General features: G+C 36.7%; 1 protein-coding gene across 1 annotated transcript in view; it reads left to right on the forward strand.

The window, feature by feature from the left end:
* Window positions 1-1523: 1523 nt before the first annotated feature.
* The window catches only part of LOC134652347 (tRNA dimethylallyltransferase), a 282850-nt gene continuing 264272 nt past the window's right edge, over window positions 1524-20101 (forward strand). The window contains exon 1 of the mRNA XM_063507519.1: window positions 1524-1734. Coding sequence (XP_063363589.1) covers window positions 1594-1734 — 141 coding nt within the window. The 5' untranslated portion in view covers window positions 1524-1593. The remainder of the gene's footprint in view (window positions 1735-20101) is intronic.

A 20101-nucleotide genomic window follows, 5' to 3' on the forward strand; every position in this document is an offset into this window, starting at 1 on the left:
TGACTCGATTTAGATAAAATGAATAGCATAAAGTCAATTTTCTTTTTTTGTTTTCTTTTTTTTTAGGTTTGGTCGTTTAATTACGCCCTTCGCTAGCAATCCGTGATACCGATGCATGCGATACACCTAATACACAAATCAAATGATTACAAGACATCAACCAAATCGTGACGACCTGACTATAGTGACATTTATCCATAAGTTTGAAACTTACCCGTCAATTCAGATGCTAATTTCGTTGTTTTCTAATGGAAGAAATTTCTCTCCCGCACGTTTTTTTTTCCAATAAATAACTATATAGACTATTTACAACTTTTTTCTCTGTAAAATCTAAAACTTTCGGCATGATTATTGCAGTCTAATAATAATTCACACGAAACTAGACAAAGCAATGTTTACATTGTCAATATTGACAACTATCATAGAGGGTAATTGTTGCCATTGCTAGAAATTAGTACCAACAAATTTCCGTAACATGGCGCACCCTCAATAGATCCTGGTTCACCTATACTTATTACTGAACAATTCTCAAAGAGAAGATCCGACTAGCCAGCGGGCGCAGCACGGTTCCATTTTTATCGCATATCACTATGCGCGTCCCTTTCGCACTTACGTACTTGTGAGAACGTGATAGGCATGGTGATAAGCGATAAAAACACGACCGTGCTACGCCGCCAGGATAGCACAGGAGTGGCGTATCTCGCCCGCGAGAAACATTTATAGGTACTTAAATAAGCAGATTGTCTATCTCGCGCTCGAGATGCTGTCGCGCCACCCCTCCGCTAGGCCTACCAAACTGATGATGCTTGCTGGTGTAGATTTATTATTTAGGGACTTTTAAAATAACACTTGCACTGCGTCTGCTATCAAAATCGCTGCAGAATCGTTTTCTTATGCGGTTTTCACACTTTTATGAAAGAGCCAGAGGGCAATTACCTATAGGTATACTTATTTCATTGAAGGTCGAATATTTCAAACGGGACCTTGCTGCCGCCACTGGTTATCTTACTATCATTTGAGATTCTACATCACTTACTTAGTTCGAAGGGCTGTTATTAGCACCACCTAACTAAAAGCATTTTAAAATGATATGGATGATTACAACTTAACGAATGACAATAAGGAAAATCAAAGTAATATTTAATACTCAGTCTCCGTCTATCGAATAGGTAGGTACTTACCTATACATATAGTAAGTACTCATCAACCTATTAGGTAGGTACTATTCGCGTAGAAGATATACTTTAGCATTGACCGCAGCAATTTTCAGTTGCCTACCTACACCTACTAATAAATTCAACCCAATAAGGAATTAAAAATACTATAGCTGGTCAACCAAATCTTGTCAGTAAAAAAAGGCGCGAAATTCTAATTTTCTATGGGACGATATCCCTTCGCGCCTACATTTTTCAAATTTGCCGCCTTTTTCTACTGTCAAGATCTGGTTGACCAAGTATAGAATACCTACTAATGAAAATTCTGCTCAATAAATAGAGTTACACCAAAATAATTTGCTTGAAACGGAACGCAGCCGTAGTAAAGTTGGCTGCTGTCAACATAAATAACAATAGTGAAGTTCGTGCGTTAGCCTCAATGATGGCTCTCCGGTCCGTTATGGCTTCTAAAATACCAATGGTGATAATTCTAGGTGCTACAGGAACTGGAAAGACTAAGTTAAGTGTTGAGCTGGCCCAGAAATTCAAGACGGAGATCATTAGCGCGGATTCTATGCAGGTTAGTACGCATAAGGAATCCTAACCTATAAGGGTTTTTCTTAGTAGAAATTGGGAGATAATTCGTATTAATCAATGGAATTAGGCTTAAAATCTATTGAAGCACTATACTTTTGAAGTTTTAAACAGGTTTTTTCAGTTCAACAATACCAACTGATATTTTTCTTAACAAAACAAATGGTACAATTGTAACCTCTAAAATCAAAACAATGGCCTTGTTTTTTTAATTTTCTGTTAAAGGAGCGTTACACATATCAATGTTAAGGTTCCTATACACTCTACTACACTTCAAACCAAAACTATCGTATTCAGGGTTTAGGCTGATAGTAGACATGAACAAATTTTTATCATTTTAATCAAGCAAATATAGCTGGTCAACCAAATCTTGTCAGTAAAAAAAGGCGCGAAATTCAAATTTTCTATGGGACGATATCCCTTCGCGCCTACATTTTTCAAATTTGCCGCCTTTTTCTACTGTCAAGATCTGGTTGACCAAGTATATACGTATGTATATTTGAGAGTGATACTAGAGTTAAACCAAGAAAAGTCTGCAGCGATTTTAATAGCCCACGCAGTGCAAGTGTTATTTACACGTCATAAATTCATAGAAGTTTGACGTTTAAAATGACACTTGCACTGCGTGGACTATCAAAATCGCTGCAGACTTTTCTCGGTCTGACTCTACAATTTTTTGTATTAAAGGATTTTTTAAAAAATCACTGTTTCGGCTAGACTAAGAGAAGAAGACAGATTGAAAGCGATCGGACTGGTGATTCGAAAGGTCCGAAGTTTGAGTCTTACTCGAAGCAGTGAATTTTTCTTTTAATATAAAGATTTGTAGACATGAAATTTGTGAATGACTGAGCTTACTGAGGTATGAATGTATTATAATTAATATTTATTTTTGTAGGAAGAGCAGGACGGAAAGAGGTGTAGACAAGGCAAATAAAGACTAAAAAAAAGGTCCATAGTGATAATGAGTGGACACCAGGCTGTTTATTGTTCTGAAGATGAATATTGTGGATGAATTTGATTTAATATGTTTTGTACAATATGGCACCTCCAATTTTAAGTACTATGTATTGTTTTAAAATAATTTTCTCCCAAATAAAAAAAGTGTGTAATTTGTCTAACAAAACAATAATAAGTTACTCGTATATAAGCCGTAAAGTAATTAGTATCTATTTATATGGTGACATTTTACCGGCAGAAGTTTCTTTTAATCAATTAATAGGTACGGTATGTGTCACAATGTCCAAATAAGTCCTGAATATGCACTTGCCACTTATCTGACGAATAAAGTCATTGTTGGCGTTTCACAATCTTGCAATAAACTTAACTTACGCTTATAAGTTATATCTGGCAGTTAATTTATTTGTTGGTTTAATTGGTTTGAAACAGACCTAGAGTAGCGAACATAAATAAATATAAATTAATTTCAATGGCATTTGGGAAAGTCCAATATGAACACTTAAACCACAAGTGCGGTTACAATAGTTTTCCTGTTCATTATAAAAACAATAAAATTAATAAGTAAATGAATAGTATCCTCAAAAAATTTTATTGTTTCCGTTTCTATATATTTTTTTTTTATTTGACTTGTACTGATCAGATATGCTGAATTTCTTATAATTCGATAAATAATTTAAAAAAATCACGGCTTTTCAATTGTCTATCTATAACAAAAGATTTAAGCGTTATAATTTTCAAATGATATAGGTCAACCAAATCTTGTCAGTAAAATAAGTCGCGAAATTCAAATTTTCTATGGGACGATATCCCTTCGCGCCCAATGATATTATATAACCATAGATAGGTTATACTCATACTTGAGGAGCACAAAAAATACTTCCATATTTATTTCTGTGCCTATGAGGGAATCTGTTATTTTTGATTAATTTTCTCATTGCATCCATCTTTGTCACACTTGTTGTTAAACATAAGGTCGTCTCTTTCTCTTCCGGTGTGCGGGAGCTCGTTAGCACGTGCACATTACTCGCTTGTCCAGCCGCGTCTAAAGGCAACTTGTCCAATTTGTCACAACACAAGGTAAGCGCTTCAATTTTGGAACGCCTATAACCTATCTTGAGTTATAAATCATTGTTCGCGCCTACATTTTTCAAATTTGCCGCCTTTTCTACTGTCAAGATCTGGTTGACCAAGTATAGTTACATATTAGTAATACATATTACATAACCAGCATAACTTGAGATTCAGAATTCAGAAGCCATAGGAAAAAAAACCGGCTAACTGCGAGTCGGACTCGCGTTCCAAGGGTTCCGTACATTAAGTCCGACTCACGCTTGACTGCACATTTCTAATAGGGTTTCCTGTCATCTATAGGTAAAGAACTATTTTACCTATAGATGACAGGAAAATTCAGGTCATTCTTTGCCTATTTTCTTGAATAACTGCTAAACTATTCATCCTAAAATTATAAAAAAAAATATTTGAGATTGTTATAATGAGCTCTTTCATTTGACATGTAACACGAAATCACGATACAGTTTGAAAAACTTTATTTTTTAATTTTCTCATTTACCCCCCAAAAATGGCCTTTATATTTAAAATTCATTTATTTACGTTACACGTCCATCTTTGGGTCACAAACTTACATATGTGTGCCAAATTTCAACTTAATCGGTCTAGTAGTTTCGGAGAAAATAGGCTGTGACAGACGGACGGACTATTAGGGTTCCGTTTTTTTCCTTTTTAGGTACGGAACCCTACAACTGTTAGATATTGGATGAAATACTTGAAATGTTTTAAATATTCTCGAGGTAGAGGTGTAGGGTTGCAGCCGGTGTAGCTTTATTTGACGTTTATAAACGCATTGTAATATGCATCTAATCTTATCTTAAGAAAATTAAGTTTGACATAAGTGAAAACTGTCATTATAATAAGTTAAGCGCTCAGCTGAACCTTAAACCCTTTAAAACAAATTATACCACACAGAATTTAGAACCACTGGATATTAATAATTTGGTGAAAACCCCCTTCCTGAAATTACATTACTCATTAAAAAAAGTAAATTCAAAAAAGGTTCATACGAGCCGCTTACAGAGATCCTACCTACTCTAAACTAAACATGTAACGTAATTCATGTCTGACCCCTCACTTCGCCTAGCCTCTCACTAAATAGGTAGGTATTGGGTAGGTACGATTGAAAAGACTCACCTATGCAAAAAAGCGGCCAAGTGCGAGTCGGACTCGCCCATGAAGGGTTCCGTATTTAGGCGATTTAAGACGTATAAAAAAACTACTTACTAGATCTCGTTCAAACCAATTTTCGGTGGAAGTTTACATGGTAATGTACATCATATATTTTTTTTAGTTTTATCATTCTCTTATTTTAGAAGTTACAGGGGGGGGACACACATTTTACCACTTTGGAAGTGTCTCTCGCGCAAACTATTCAGTTTAGAAAAAAATGATATTAGAAACCTCAATATCATTTTTGAAGACCTATCCATAGATACCCCACACGTATGGGTTTGATGAAAAAAAAATTTTTGAGTTTCAGTTCGAAGTATGGGGAACCCCAAAAATTTATTGTTTTTTTTCTATTTTTGTGTGAAAATCTTAATGCGGTTCACAGAATACATCTACTTACCAAGTTTCAACAGTATAGTTCTTATAGTTTCGGAGAAAAGTGGCTGTGACATACGGACGGACAGACAGACGGACAGACGGACAGACAGACAGACATGACGAATCTATAAGGGTTCCGTTTTTTGCCATTTGGCTACGGAACCCTAAAAACTAAAGCCTCCATTCCCATACCGGTCACTGACCGCTAATAGATTAATTACATGTAATCATCGCGATGTAAGTGATTGGGAGCTTTTACACTTTAAGATAAAGATAAGATTTTATCGCCACGACGAAGCAGGGGACGGAAATTTATGTGATTGTATGCAGCCGCTTTCGGGCCTATTTATTTAAAGTTGTATTACAGTAAACTTAATTTTTTTCATATTGGGATTTTTTTTATGTTTAATCTACTCAGAATCACGAGCTCTTTCGATCCTAATAGGACAAAAAAGTGTCCTTCCATTCCGTTCCGTCATACAAAGTCTATGACAAATGGTAACGGAATGAGAATAGTATCTTGTGACGCTTTTTTTTTCCTATTAGGATCGAAACAGCTCGTGAATCTGATTAGCCTTAAACTAGGAGAAAAAGTGTCCCAAACTTTCCATACAATTTTCGTTCTTTCCATTCCGTCACCGTCATACAAAGTCTATAAAAAATGGTAACGGAATGAAAATAAAAACGTTGGGTCACATTTTTTCTCTTATTAGGATGGAAAGATCTCGTTATTCTAAGTAGAATCAACATAAAAAAATCTAAATTAAAAAAAAGGTGTGCAAATTTAAATAAAATGTTTTTTTTGTGGACGATATTATAAAATACAATATCATACATTTTAGTCCCCTCTTTTGTCGTGACGATAAATCGTGTCGTTACCGTGTCCAGGATAAATTATAAAAGCGCCCATTGACCGTGAGTCTTCCATTACATATTATTTGGTTTTGTTTACAGTTGGTGTATTTTTGAATAAGGTTTATGTGTTAAGAATTCGATCTGTTGGTTTTGGCGCTGGTTGGATTTTAAACGTTACTGGTTTGTGTTTAAGGTTTAGATTTTAAATGATGCTATGCATTTTTTTAAATGATGCTATGTCGAATAGATAGTGTAACGCGGTATTTTCTAATAAAACGAAATTTAGCAAGAATTGGGCTCTTATTTCTAAGAAACTTGATTATGAATGCGAAAATAACTCGGTCAGTCTATTATCGTCCCTCGGCTAAACTACTGATCCGATTTAAATCAAATTTGTTATGAAGAAAGCAGAAGCCCCGGCAATGAATATACTCGTAGTCTACTTTTTTGTAAACCTACCCCTTGGGAGGGAAAATGAAAATAATACATGTCCACAGATGTTTGCATAACACCTACTTACCAAAATATTTTGTTACTACTTACACACTACTTATATGGGATTTGCGAACTAAGTATATTAATGTATGCCCTTTTTAATGAATTTGGCAGTTTTTGTTAGGCGGGTCGGAGCCCAGTCAACTTTGGAAACCACTGTGGCCTATTTTATAAAGCTACAAGTTACAATTTACAAGCGGAAGTCTCGGTCTAATACATTGGGTTAGTAACCCTATGTATTAGACCGAGACTTCCGCTTGTAAATTGTAACTTGTAGCTTTATAAAATAGACCACTGGTGTAGACAACTTACTCAAAAATATCTCCCATAGTTCTTTCTTTAATTCGCTGATAGAAGAGCTATGGGACATATTTTTGAGTAGATTTGTGCACCTATATTTTTACACTTGACTGTAGGCAGCCGTGGCTCACTCAGCGATTTCGTCGCGTCGCTTCAGGTACCTACAAGTACATGCGGCCCACACCAATATTGGTGTCTAGCCATAGTAGTTGCCGCGCACCGCTACGGACCGGACGCCTGCTCGCGCTTGCGCCACCTAGCGGTCATATCTGTCGTAATAAACGCGTTTTGTGAGAGAGTGAATCTTCTGTACCTAGTACTATTATTTATTTTACATACATACACACACACACATATATTTTAGGTACAACTTTAAAATAAAATGGCCCGACCCCGACAGGCTTCAAATTTTACTTTCCTCCTAAAATCCGGCTTCAAAACAATACAATGCGAGCAATGGTGGTCGAGTTTGTCTACCTGGTTATATAACTGCAGCCTTCGCAGCGGTCGCCGACGCCGTAGTATATGCCAAATGCAGATTTTACTAACTAGTATAACTACATAACATAAGACACATTAAATCTAAAGAGTAGCGGAACGGCGGGAGTGTGCATCGGATATTCGGATAGGGCCAAATGGCGGGAAAGAGGGGCCTTTGCCCAGCAGTGGGACACTCTTGTCACTTTTATACCTAGGCTAATTAAAAAAGCTTTATTATTATTATTATTTGTCCATATTAAATTGTCTTTCACCTGTTAGTGTTTGATCCTTTCGCATTTTCTCAAAGGTTAGCTGGAAGAGATCCCTTTTAGGGATAAGTTCGCCTTTGTACATAACATTCTTATTTTTGTTTTGTTTTTGTCCGTTTTATGTAAACCTGTTTATGTGCAATAAAGTGACATACATACATACATACATTATTTATTTTCATAAGACACAGTACATATATAGGTGTTACATTGAAATAGGACTGCCAAACTGCGAAACAGTTTGATGGCAGTTAGTAAAGCTCTTGATATACATTTTTGTGTCAGTTAAATATTTATAAACATGCTGTATTATTTTAACTTAATAACTAAGCATGCAAATTTAAATCTAAATATTTTATTAGGCCTTCAGGGCCAGCAAAGACGGGTCCACTTTTATAAGTTTCCATAATAAGTTGACCCCTCTCTACTAGGGTTGCCAACTATTTTTTGGTGGAATATAGTATTTTCAAGAATAAGGCATCAAAAATATAGTAATTTCAAAAAAATATAGTACTTATAGATAAAATATTAAACATAAGTGTAAAATACGTTTAATCGGAAATATAGTATTTTAGCGTACTATATATTTTTCCAAAATTATATAGTACAGAGAGCCAAAATATAGTACAATACTATATAATATAGTACGGTTGGCAACCCTACTCTCTACTGCTCCTGTGGGCAAATATCTATTAAATATTTTTTAACACATTTTTTAAAGGTATGTGGGCTTATCTCTTTAGCAAATAGTTTTTCTGGAAGTTTTCTGGAACTACATTAACGAATAAAGTAATCACTTAGGTACTTAAATATTAAAATTATTATTAAACGGGTTACTTGCGCAATTTCAGTTTACAGAAAATAAGTAATACCTCGAGCACGGGAAACATCTTTTTTTTTATATCAGTTAGTAGGCGGTGTATGTGGGCATATATGTACATTATTTACCTAATTAATGAATCGCATACAAAGATACTCGAACGAAATACGAGTAGGTATATTTTTAAACGCTGATACGCACTAAAATCTACCGAATTATAATTTACATAATAACCTTGACAGTCAACGGATGGAGTTTGAACCATTAACACTATTATTTATTCTTTATCCACGGTTTTTCGCATTTCAATTAAGGCCCATTAAAGTCGGTAACCATGCGACTGGCCCTTGAAGATTCCGACCTTCTTGATTCTTATTTTATGTCAAAAACCTTGCTGCTAAATTAGACTTAATGTCAAACGGGTATTAGATAATTTGCATGTTGGAGGAAAAAAGACAATTTTAAAATTATACTTATATGTATATTGACTTGATTAAGGACCTATTTGATTAAGATTTTTTGTTAATAGACTTCTGAAAGCGATCTTAATAGAAAATGTTATTTTGTGCATTTTGGTATGATTCGGTTCATTGGTAATCCAGCAACAAAAGCGGATTTTTTTCTTGAATACCTACTGGTTATTTTCTATCTATTTATCTTTACATACTTATACGTAGATTCATCGCTGTGTATAACCTTTAATTGTACTAAATATTTATTTAAATATGTATGTTCATGTTAATAGTATTATCAAATATGTTCCATTATCTGTTTCCTTATTAAATAGTTATACCGGTCAATGCACTTTCAGAAGCCTAAGTATGTAAATTATAATTAAGTTAAGTTAACGAATGGTCACAAATATTGTGCATTAGCGCATGCGTGTTACATTTGTCTGCGACTTTTATAGTTCTTTAAAGTTAAGCGCGCAGTTACGCTCTCATTTTAAAACTGCATCCTGAAACAACATAAAATTTGACATGAACAATACAATGGGCGTTTTTGTTGTTGTCCCCTACACTCTTTTTTCAAATTTGGGATTTTTTATGTTATTTCTACTCAGAATCACGAGCTCTGTCTATCCTAATAGGAGAAAAAAAGTGCCAGACGATATCGGCTTGTCAGTTAAACGCAAAAGGTGACAGTTCCGAACAACTGACAGACCGATTCGGAATTCTTAATGCAACTGGTGCATTCAAACTACAAAAATCTGATATTGGACATCCATATTGTAGATGGGATGAATATTCGGTAATTGTTTGGCATATTTTTCAATGTTCGTATTCGGCCGAATAGTTCGGCTCGAACTGCCGAATAATTACCGAATAAACAAATTCTTTTTTCAGGGCATCCGCTAGCTGGCGCAGGTGCACTTCGCGGTCAGGCATGAGCCGGGTTCCGTTTGTTTTCTTAAACATTCCTGGCCGGTCGGAGGAGTGCAGATCGCAGACCCGTATGAACATGAACTTATTTTCAGCGTTTTAGGCAGTTTTAGCCCAACCGAATATTCGTATTCGGTATGATCTGAAGAATCTGAACCGAATATATTCGTATTCGGGAAAGTCCATATTCGGCCCATCTCTAATCCATATCGTATGACAGACGCTTAGAAAGCCAAAATCAAAATACAGATTTTTATACGCCACTCATCCATCTGCGCAGATATACTTAAAGGCGCTGCGCAGCTGACTGTGCGCTCGCGCATATACTGTGAATTTCGGCAAGTGGCCGCTTTTGCATTCCGGCGAGTTCGTCGCCTCGGCCAAGGCCAGCCCCCGCCGGTGCCTCCCTGCCTCTACCTGCTAATAAGATGTGTGACAACGCGTGCGTAGAATTATGTACTCGGACGATTGAGCAAAAATATGTCAACACGGCTTTTTTTTTAAATTAAGGGGTGGCCACTTGGCCAGGCCACGGCAGCCCCCGCTGGTGCCGCATTACATGAAACTAAGATCAGTGATAACGCGTGCGCGGAAATATGTAGACGTAAATGTGCGCAAAAATATCTAAACATAGATTTTATTATGATAGTGTGAGGTTTTGTAAGCGCTCGTACCTGCTTATAAATCATGCGTACAACTTTCTGTGCACAGCAGTTACTGCATGTGTGGCTGGAAAATATGTAGACAGGCAAGGCCAGCCCAAAAATATGTAAACATTGATCGAGGGATGGCCAGCCCTCGCCGGTGCCTCTAAGAAAATGTGTGACAAGTAACAACGCGTGCTTGGAAATATGTCGACGGACGATTGAGCAAAATTTGTAAACATTTTGACAGTATTCAGGATTGCAGAAGATTATGCTTGTTCCATCTCAGCCCTGGGGGCCTAGCCTTTGTGGCGCGAAAATGGTAAATGGGTAAAGTTTCCTATTCTGTACATTATAAGCGCAATTAATTTAACCGTATGTCCTAAAAAAATCTTCCTCTAAGTTTTTTGAGTTGAGGTACGAAAATACCATAAATGAAAAGTTATGGAACGGTACTATACTAAATTAACAACTACATTTTAAATGGTACCTATTTAAAAAAAAAAAACATTTTTATTTTTAGACAACCTCAAGCCAAATTTTACACAAATCAAAGCAGAAAAAATCGGCAAAAAATAAAAATTGGCCCTAATAACTTAATAAGGGGTCAAGTGTCCAAAATCATTCAGTGAGTTTTAAGCATCTCGTACGCCAACTCCTTTTTCTGCTGACTTGGCTTAGATCTGAAGACGTAAAATCCGAATAGAAAAAGAAAATGTCACATTACTCGTATAAATACATATTATAAATACCATAGCTCGCGCAGGCAGAGCCGCGGGCACACCTAGTAGCGCATTAAATCTAATTTCTAACATAGTTCATGACCGACCAATGAATGACATCACTCGGTTAGGCCATCTGCATTTCAACGTGAGTCACTGGGCGTTTCTAGCACCTAGCGGTAGATAGGTAATCTAGGTCTTGCTAAATCGACGCGTGCGTCGCTAGACCTGGAATTGCTAAGTGGGGGCCTGATAGGAGGTACTAACTAATGGTAGCCCACTTGGCATTTGACGACTTGGCTTCGGTAATAGTGCATAGGAAGCCGATGGTCCTGGGTTCGAATCTCGGTAAGGGCATTTATTTGTGTGATGATGAGCACTCATATTTGTTTCTGAGTTATTGGTGTTTTCTATGAATTTAAAATGTTCCCTTGAGCTTACTGTGGGGCTTAGTCAATTTGTGTAAGGATGTCCTATAATATTTATTTATCTATTTACTTTTTTTTTATAAGAAATAGGTAAGCATTTGACCACAATCTCACCTGATGGTAAGTGCCGATGCAGTCTAGGATGGAACATGCTTACCTAAAAGATGTCTATTCACTCTCGATATGAAAGGTAAGGTACTTATATGAAAGGGCACGCGGATTATGGATACACGAAGACGTCACATGCGACTTGCTCTAAATAGATTATCCAGACACCCATTTTATGACACCTAGACCATGACGTCACCAACACCTACATGTTGACAAAGATACTTAATGTAGATAGTTGAAGGCGGGGGTTAAAAGATCGATTAAATACCAAATAGTACATTATTGTCGAGGTTCGGAAGTAGCTACTTGCAGGCTGAGGATTCGTTTTAAACGGACGACCTTGGGAGTCCGTTTAATTGAATCCGAAGCCAGCAAGTAGCCTTCCAGCCGAGTCATATATAGTGCTTTTCTCAAAAATGGTGCAAGAAATAGAAATATTTTACAGAACTTACAGAAGCAACGTTCTAATTTTCCATTAATTTTCACAGAAAAAAATACAAGCATTAAAAAAATTTGCTTGCCGCCTTTAAAAAAAAAAGAAGTGTATTTTTCTGCTGAAACTACGCCAACCTATTTGAGATACCTAAATAGTCGCGGTACCAACATTAAGCCTGTGACAGACTATCGCACCGCACCGCGACCTTGGAGCGTCGCACCCATAAGTGAGAGCGAGAAAGAGATATCTGTTTCTCGCTCTCACTTATGGGTGCGACGCTCCAAGGTCGCGGTGCGGTGCGATAGTCTATTATAGGCTTTATAATAATAAGTGCTGATCATCTGTTTGGCTGTTTAAGGGACCTAAGCCTTCATTTGATATGGCCATTTGAAGTTTTAAAAAGTTTGGAACTCGTTAAATAATGGAATTTGTATGCGACATTGCAGTCCCGAAATCGAGACTGCAATGTTTTTAACTTTTTAATTTTTTGAATGACCATAAACTACGCACTTCGCGACCTATTTTTTAACCGGTAACGTCGACTTTGCCGTCCATTTTTGAGAAAATACTTTTACTGGCGTCAGTGACGTCATCTTATCGTTTCTTGGTCTGATCATAAAAGACCGCGGGGAGCTTAAAAATCTTAATTTGAAGAATTGGTGACGTCCTAGAACTAAAAAGGTGAGTAAAGAGTGAACTGGTAAATATTAAACGTAATATTAACGTACATAAATTGATCTCCCTTTGACATCATAACCTGAAGAGCCCATCATAGTAGTAGACATATACACACACACGTAGGTATGTTACAAATTAAAAATGATAAATTATAATTCCTTTGTTGCGCCATGGTTAGAAATTAATTATCAAATTATCCTTCTATTAAGTACTAGATAAATGCTAAAAGGGGGCGTTTAGTGCACCCAGATTCGCGCAGGACTTACGTCATTTGATTGCGTCATGCTAAACCTGTAGGGATATTATGGTTGCGATTTAATAGTGTCATGCGTCATTTCTGCACTTGACATGGCCGTCATGTGATGACAGGCGATAAAATCGCATCCATCGTAGGCCCGTTGCATTGTCAATCTCTGAACTGCCGGCCTAGCCAAGCTGACAATCGCTATCGTTTCGACAACGAAACGCTTTGTGTCTCTATATCGCTCTTCCATATTAGTGCGACAGTGACAGTTGCGTTTCGATCGCTACGGAGCGTAAGCGATTGGCACGTTGGCTAGGCACGTTGGCTACGCGGCCTTACTCGCTCACAGTAAATACATGTAATTAGGTAACATGCAACATGCAAGAGTCCTAGTACATACATCACATGGAGATCTGACTTGGTAGTTATCGAAGGAATATTTCCAATTTGAATTTATGATTAAGAGGAAAGCGGATCAACCGAACTTCTTTGACCATTACGCTCGCGAAATGTCACAAAACAAGTATAGATTAAAGTTCGACATATTACCTTTCGACAGTCGATACACCGTTCCGACCGTTCGATAATGTTACCTTTAGAGTAGGTATGCCTCATCTTGTATAAAAGATCATAGCATTTAGAGAGTACTTTGATATTTAAAAAAAATAGTATATTACAATTTTCAGAAGTAACCGTTCCCAAAGTAAAGGTGGGATCAGATGGTTCACTCGGATGAATGTTCACTTGAGTGAATGTTTCATTTTTTCCTTTCATTTCACGTTCACACGTCTGCTGGAAAGAGTATTCATTTTTTTTCGTTCACATGGCGTCAAATGAAGTTGTGAGTCTTAGTACGAGTTTAATTTGTGATCATTTATTTCTTCACTAACCTCTAAGTTTAAATCTCTAATTAAAGATTTTATAGAATTTGTCCGGATTGTTCTGTACTCATCCATTTTGTGGTTCCAGAAGCATTGGTTATTTTCAAAATGCTCCAAATTTAAAAGGTGTATTTTGTTCGTTCCACTTGAACACCATTTTATTGCTTTTACGTTATCTTTGTCTAGCTAGATAGTAGTATAGTATACCCACAGGATTCGAGAAAAATATGCATAATCCGAATAAACGTTCATTTCTGTGTTCACACTGTTCATTTTTTGTTCATTCGGAGTGCGAGTGAAACATGCCGAATGAAAATATCCAACATTGTTGGATTCTTTCACTAATGAATTCATTTTTCACTTTTGGTTCATTTTGTGTTCAGACGTGTCACTTTGAGTGAAAGATGAATAATTAAACTAGAAAATGAACAAAAAATTAACCGTCGGATCCCTCCTAAGAAAACGACGTATCGCTCTAACTTTTCAACCGGTACATTAAGTATATCTTGCGAATGTCACATTATTTGTGAACCGAATGGCATTAGTCCGATCTTTTTAAATAAAGATAAACGTTTATCAAAATCCATATATCTTAACTAACCGCGGTATTCGGAAAACAAGATCCGTTCTAGACTAGAGAACGATACGATATGTACTAGATACGTTGTAGTTTAGATTTCAACTAGTTCTGTTTTGCAGCTCAATTCAGGCAACAAATGTCACTTTCACGTTAAAATATCGTAATAATATCTTGTGGCAATCGTTCAAGAGTATCTCCAGAATCGCACAAATGTCAAAGACAGGCTGGATCTTAAAAATATCGTTGTCGTATCTTGGTGATGTCTAATAGACATCTATTAGATGTCTAGTTCAAAATCCGAATCGGGCCCCCGGGATTCCGGGATTAAATAGCAATTCATTATCAATGCTCCCTAAGTGGTGTCGAAACGTGAATAATGATCGTGACCAGTAAATTCGCACTGGTTATTCAGTATTATGATAACGTTTATCATATATTTAGTTTGCCATGTGTTCTGTGGGGTAATGTTACAGTGGACAGTCTCGTCTAGAAAAGATTGACTCATTGAATGGCTGAAACGTTAATGGAGGATAGTTGGCGCCTAGGCTTGGAATAAAAGTATTTCTATTGTTTTGTACTTAATTACTGAATTTTAACTTTATGACAAGACGCCGGTGTAAAAATTAAGTATTATTTTAGTTTTCTTTTCCTTCCATGAGTGCTATTACTAAAAAAATTACAAATGAAATGCTAAATTGTCTGTGCGTGTCTGTGTCTGTATTTATACATAGTTTTTATCTTTTTTATTTCGATTTGGCTTTGGCTTTTAGGTTGCACACATGGCAGATAAAATCGTGTCCATCTTAGCTTAGGCCTACTGGACAAGGCCATAAATCTCTCTACAATTTAACCAGCATTTTAAAAACCATGAATTATTGGATAGCCAGCAATTATAGGCAAAAAACTTTGGCACACCGTCCCAGGTCTACGAACTTAAAAAAAAGTGTATTTTTGTCTATTAAAGTTTGCCAACTGTAGGAGACAGCGCCACTGCCAAATCATAGACGGGTCATTGTCTGTGTGGTCGGTTTTATTTTTAAAAAGGGACGCTTTCTGTTTTGGTCGCGTGACACAATCGTGTTCTAAAACGCTTGTGGTGAAAGGGTTTTGCCACGTAATGTTGTGGAATGGGAGACAAAACGTCTGACAAAACATCAATATTTACAAATTTAAAATCTAGTAGGCAGGTATTTACGTTTGAGGACGTAGACCTACTTGAACCTTCAAGCTTCAGCTTGGCGCCTTTGCGTATGTTATTTTTAGGTTTCCTAAAAATAAATGTAAGTATCTATTAATTTATATTATTCTGAGTGGTCCTTAGCTCCTTACCACAGGTTTTGGGCTAGGATAGGATCATCCTAAAAGAGATGACGTCGTTCTAAATTCGTCTGTTTTCCTGCTGTTCTGCTACCACTTGCCTGCTCGATATCGTCTTCGACCAATTGAGGTTCATGTCTTTGTTTTTTAATTGATTATGATTATATTCAGATATCGCAGCTTTACACTGATTTAAACTTTCACGATTTTTACATATTTATTATTAAATTGTACAACGGGACTTAATCGCGTTGTCTCCGTGGTCTCGGAGAACCACGGGGACAACGCCGTCCTCGAAACGTCGGCGGTCGGAGGTAAATCTTAAAACTTAGATACGCGATTAAGTCCCGTTGTACAATTTAATAATAAATATGTAAAAATCGTGAAAGTTTAAATCAGTGTAAAGCTGCGATATCTGAATATAATCATAATCAATTAAAAAACAAAGACATGAACCTCAATTGGTCGAAGACGATATCGAGCAGGCAAGTGGTAGCAGAACAGCAGGAAAACAGACGAATTTAGAACGACGTCATCTCTTTTAGGATGATCCTATCCTAGCCCAAAACCTGTGGTAAGGAGCTAAGGACCACTCAGAATAATATAAATTAATAGATACTTACATTTATTTTTAGGAAACCTAAAAATAACATACGCAAAGGCGCCAAGCTGAAGCTTGAAGGTTCAAGTAGGTCTACGTCCTCAAACGTAAATACCTGCCTACTAGATTTTAAATTTGTAAATATTGATGTTTTGTCAGACGTTTTGTCTCCCATTCCACAACATTACGTGGCAAAACCCTTTCACCACAAGCGTTTTAGAACACGATTGTGTCACGCGACCAAAACAGAAAGCGTCCCTTTTTAAAAATAAAACCGACCACACAGACAATGACCCGTCTATGATTTGGCAGTGGCGCTGTCTCCTACAGTTGGCAAACTTTAATAGACAAAAATACACTTTTTTTTAAGTTCGTAGACCTGGGACGGTGTGCCAAAGTTTTTTGCCTATAATTGCTGGCTATCCAATAATTCATGGTTTTTAAAATGCTGGTTAAATTGTAGAGAGATTTATGGCCTTGTCCAGTAGGCCTAAGCTAAGATGGACACGATTTTATCTGCCATGTGTGCAACCTAAAAGCCAAAGCCAAATCGAAATAAAAAAGATAAAAACTATGTATAAATACAGACACAGACACGCACAGACAATTTAGCATTTCATTTGTAATTTTTTTAGTAATAGCACTCATGGAAGGAAAAGAAAACTAAAATAATACTTAATTTTTACACCGGCGTCTTGTCATAAAGTTAAAATTCAGTAATTAAGTACAAAACAATAGAAATACTTTTATTCCAAGCCTAGGCGCCAACTATCCTCCATTAACGTTTCAGCCATTCAATGAGTCAATCTTTTCTAGACGAGACTGTCCACTGTAACATTACCCCACAGAACACATGGCAAACTAAATATATGATAAACGTTATCATAATACTGAATAACCAGTGCGAATTTACTGGTCACGATCATTATTCACGTTTCGACACCACTTAGGGAGCATTGATAATGAATTGCTATTTAATCCCGGAATCCCGGGGGCCCGATTCGGATTTTGAACTAGACATCTAATAGATGTCTATTAGACATCACCAAGATACGACAACGATATTTTTAAGATCCAGCCTGTCTTTGACATTTGTGCGATTCTGGAGATACTCTTGAACGATTGCCACAAGATATTATTACGATATTTTAACGTGAAAGTGACATTTGTTGCCTGAATTGAGCTGCAAAACAGAACTAGTTGAAATCTAAACTACAACGTATCTAGTACATATCGTATCGTTCTCTAGTCTAGAACGGATCTTGTTTTCCGAATACCGCGGTTAGTTAAGATATATGGATTTTGATAAACGTTTATCTTTATTTAAAAAGATCGGACTAATGCCATTCGGTTCACAAATAATGTGACATTCGCAAGATATACTTAATGTACCGGTTGAAAAGTTAGAGCGATACGTCGTTTTCTTAGGAGGGATCCGACGGTTAATTTTTTGTTCATTTTCTAGTTTAATTATTCATCTTTCACTCAAAGTGACACGTCTGAACACAAAATGAACCAAAAGTGAAAAATGAATTCATTAGTGAAAGAATCCAACAATGTTGCTTTCAGCTTCAGCTTGGCGCCTTTGCGTATGTTATTTTTAGGTTTCCTAAAAATAAATGTAAGTATCTATTAATTTATATTATTCTGAGTGGTCCTTAGCTCCTTACCACAGGTTTTGGGCTAGGATAGGATCATCCTAAAAGAGATGACGTCGTTCTAAATTCGTCTGTTTTCCTGCTGTTCTGCTACCACTTGCCTGCTCGATATCGTCTTCGACCAATTGAGGTTCATGTCTTTGTTTTTTAATTGATTATGATTATATTCAGATATCGCAGCTTTACACTGATTTAAACTTTCACGATTTTTACATATTTATTATTAAATTGTACAACGGGACTTAATCGCGTTGTCTCCGTGGTCTCGGAGAACCACGGGGACAACGCCGTCCTCGAAACGTCGGCGGTCGGAGGTAAATCTTAAAACTTAGATACGCGATTAAGTCCCGTTGTACAATTTAATAATCGCAGCTTTAGTTAAACAGCTTTAGTTTTCTCAATCTACCGATTCTTATTTATTTATTTATTTTATTTTTATTTTTCAGGAGTACCAACAGCTACAAAAACATTATACAGATTTAGGTAACAATACAAAGCCAATTACAGGTACTCACAGATAGAAATGGAATAAACAATATATCAAACTTTGCGCGCAATTTCACACAATGCTATCACGTATCATTTCAAAAAAAAGAAAAAAACAATATTTTCCAAAAGAACAATAATATTTGTATGCAACTCAAAACTTATCATTATCAAGGATATAGAACTGTTAACAATACTGACAGTAAAAATACAGGGCACGTAAATACTTAAGCACTCGGACAAATCGCAAACCTATTACTTATGAAAACAAAACAATCGGGATCAAAGTGGATTAAAAAATAGATTCGCTAATTTTCGCTTCACCGAAGGAATGGAACAATTAAATACATCAATGTCCAAATTTCTGGATAGAATATTTAAATTTCGACTAGCACGACACAAAAAACTATTTCGTCTGTAATTGGATGAAGTGCGTTTGAGCGAAATGGGGGGAGTGTAACGTTTAGATCGGGCGGGCGTATTAAATGAAAGTTTAAATAGCAGTTCAGGGCAATCAATATACCCACTGGTGATGCTTAGGATATAGGCAATGTCGGCAATCTCTCGCCGTTTATTTAGTGGAATAAGATGGTGCTTCCTGCATATGTTTAGGTAATTAGAGGAGGCATAGGGCTGCTTCAGCTTAAAGCTTAGGTGTTTCAGGAATTTTTTCTGGATTCTTTCAATCCTATCAATATAAGTGGCATAACATGGATTCCAAATTTGAGACGCGTATTCAAGTCTACTCCTGACTAATGAGCAGTACAGAATTTTAAGCGTCTTTGCTTGAGTAAAATAAACAGAGTTACGAAGAATAAACCCTAAGGTTTTCAAGGCATTTCTTATAATGCTATCGATATGTATATCAAACAGAAGTTTAGTATCATGTATAACACCCAAATCCCTAGTAGAATTAATTTCTTACCATCATCTTCCTCGCGTTGTCCCGGCATTTTGCCACGGCTCATGGGAGCCTGGGGTCCGCTTGGCAACTAATCCCAGGAATTGGCATAGGCACTAGTTTTTACGAAAGCGACTGCCATCTGACCTTCCAACCCAGAGGGTAAACTAGGCCTTATTGGGATTAGTCCGGTTTCCTCACGATGTTTTCCTTCACCGAAAAGCGAGCGGATCAAATGATCCGATTCTTACCAGAACTAGATAACACATTTGCGGTTGCCATATGTTGTATGTTGTTTTCCCTGATATATCAGGGTTCTTGGTCCTCTGTAATGATTGCGGGCGGACTTGACGAGTGTCAGGGATTTATAGAAACCCCAACCTTTTAGGAAAAAATACCGTAGGTACTGGAAATGACAGGATTTTTAGGGTGATGTCCGGACTTATTTAGGCTATTCCATGTTTTCCTCGGTAACACATTACCAGCAGC

The sequence above is a fragment of the Cydia amplana genome, chromosome 11, assembly GCF_948474715.1.
Source record: "Cydia amplana chromosome 11, ilCydAmpl1.1, whole genome shotgun sequence".
Taxonomy (NCBI): domain Eukaryota; kingdom Metazoa; phylum Arthropoda; class Insecta; order Lepidoptera; family Tortricidae; genus Cydia; species Cydia amplana.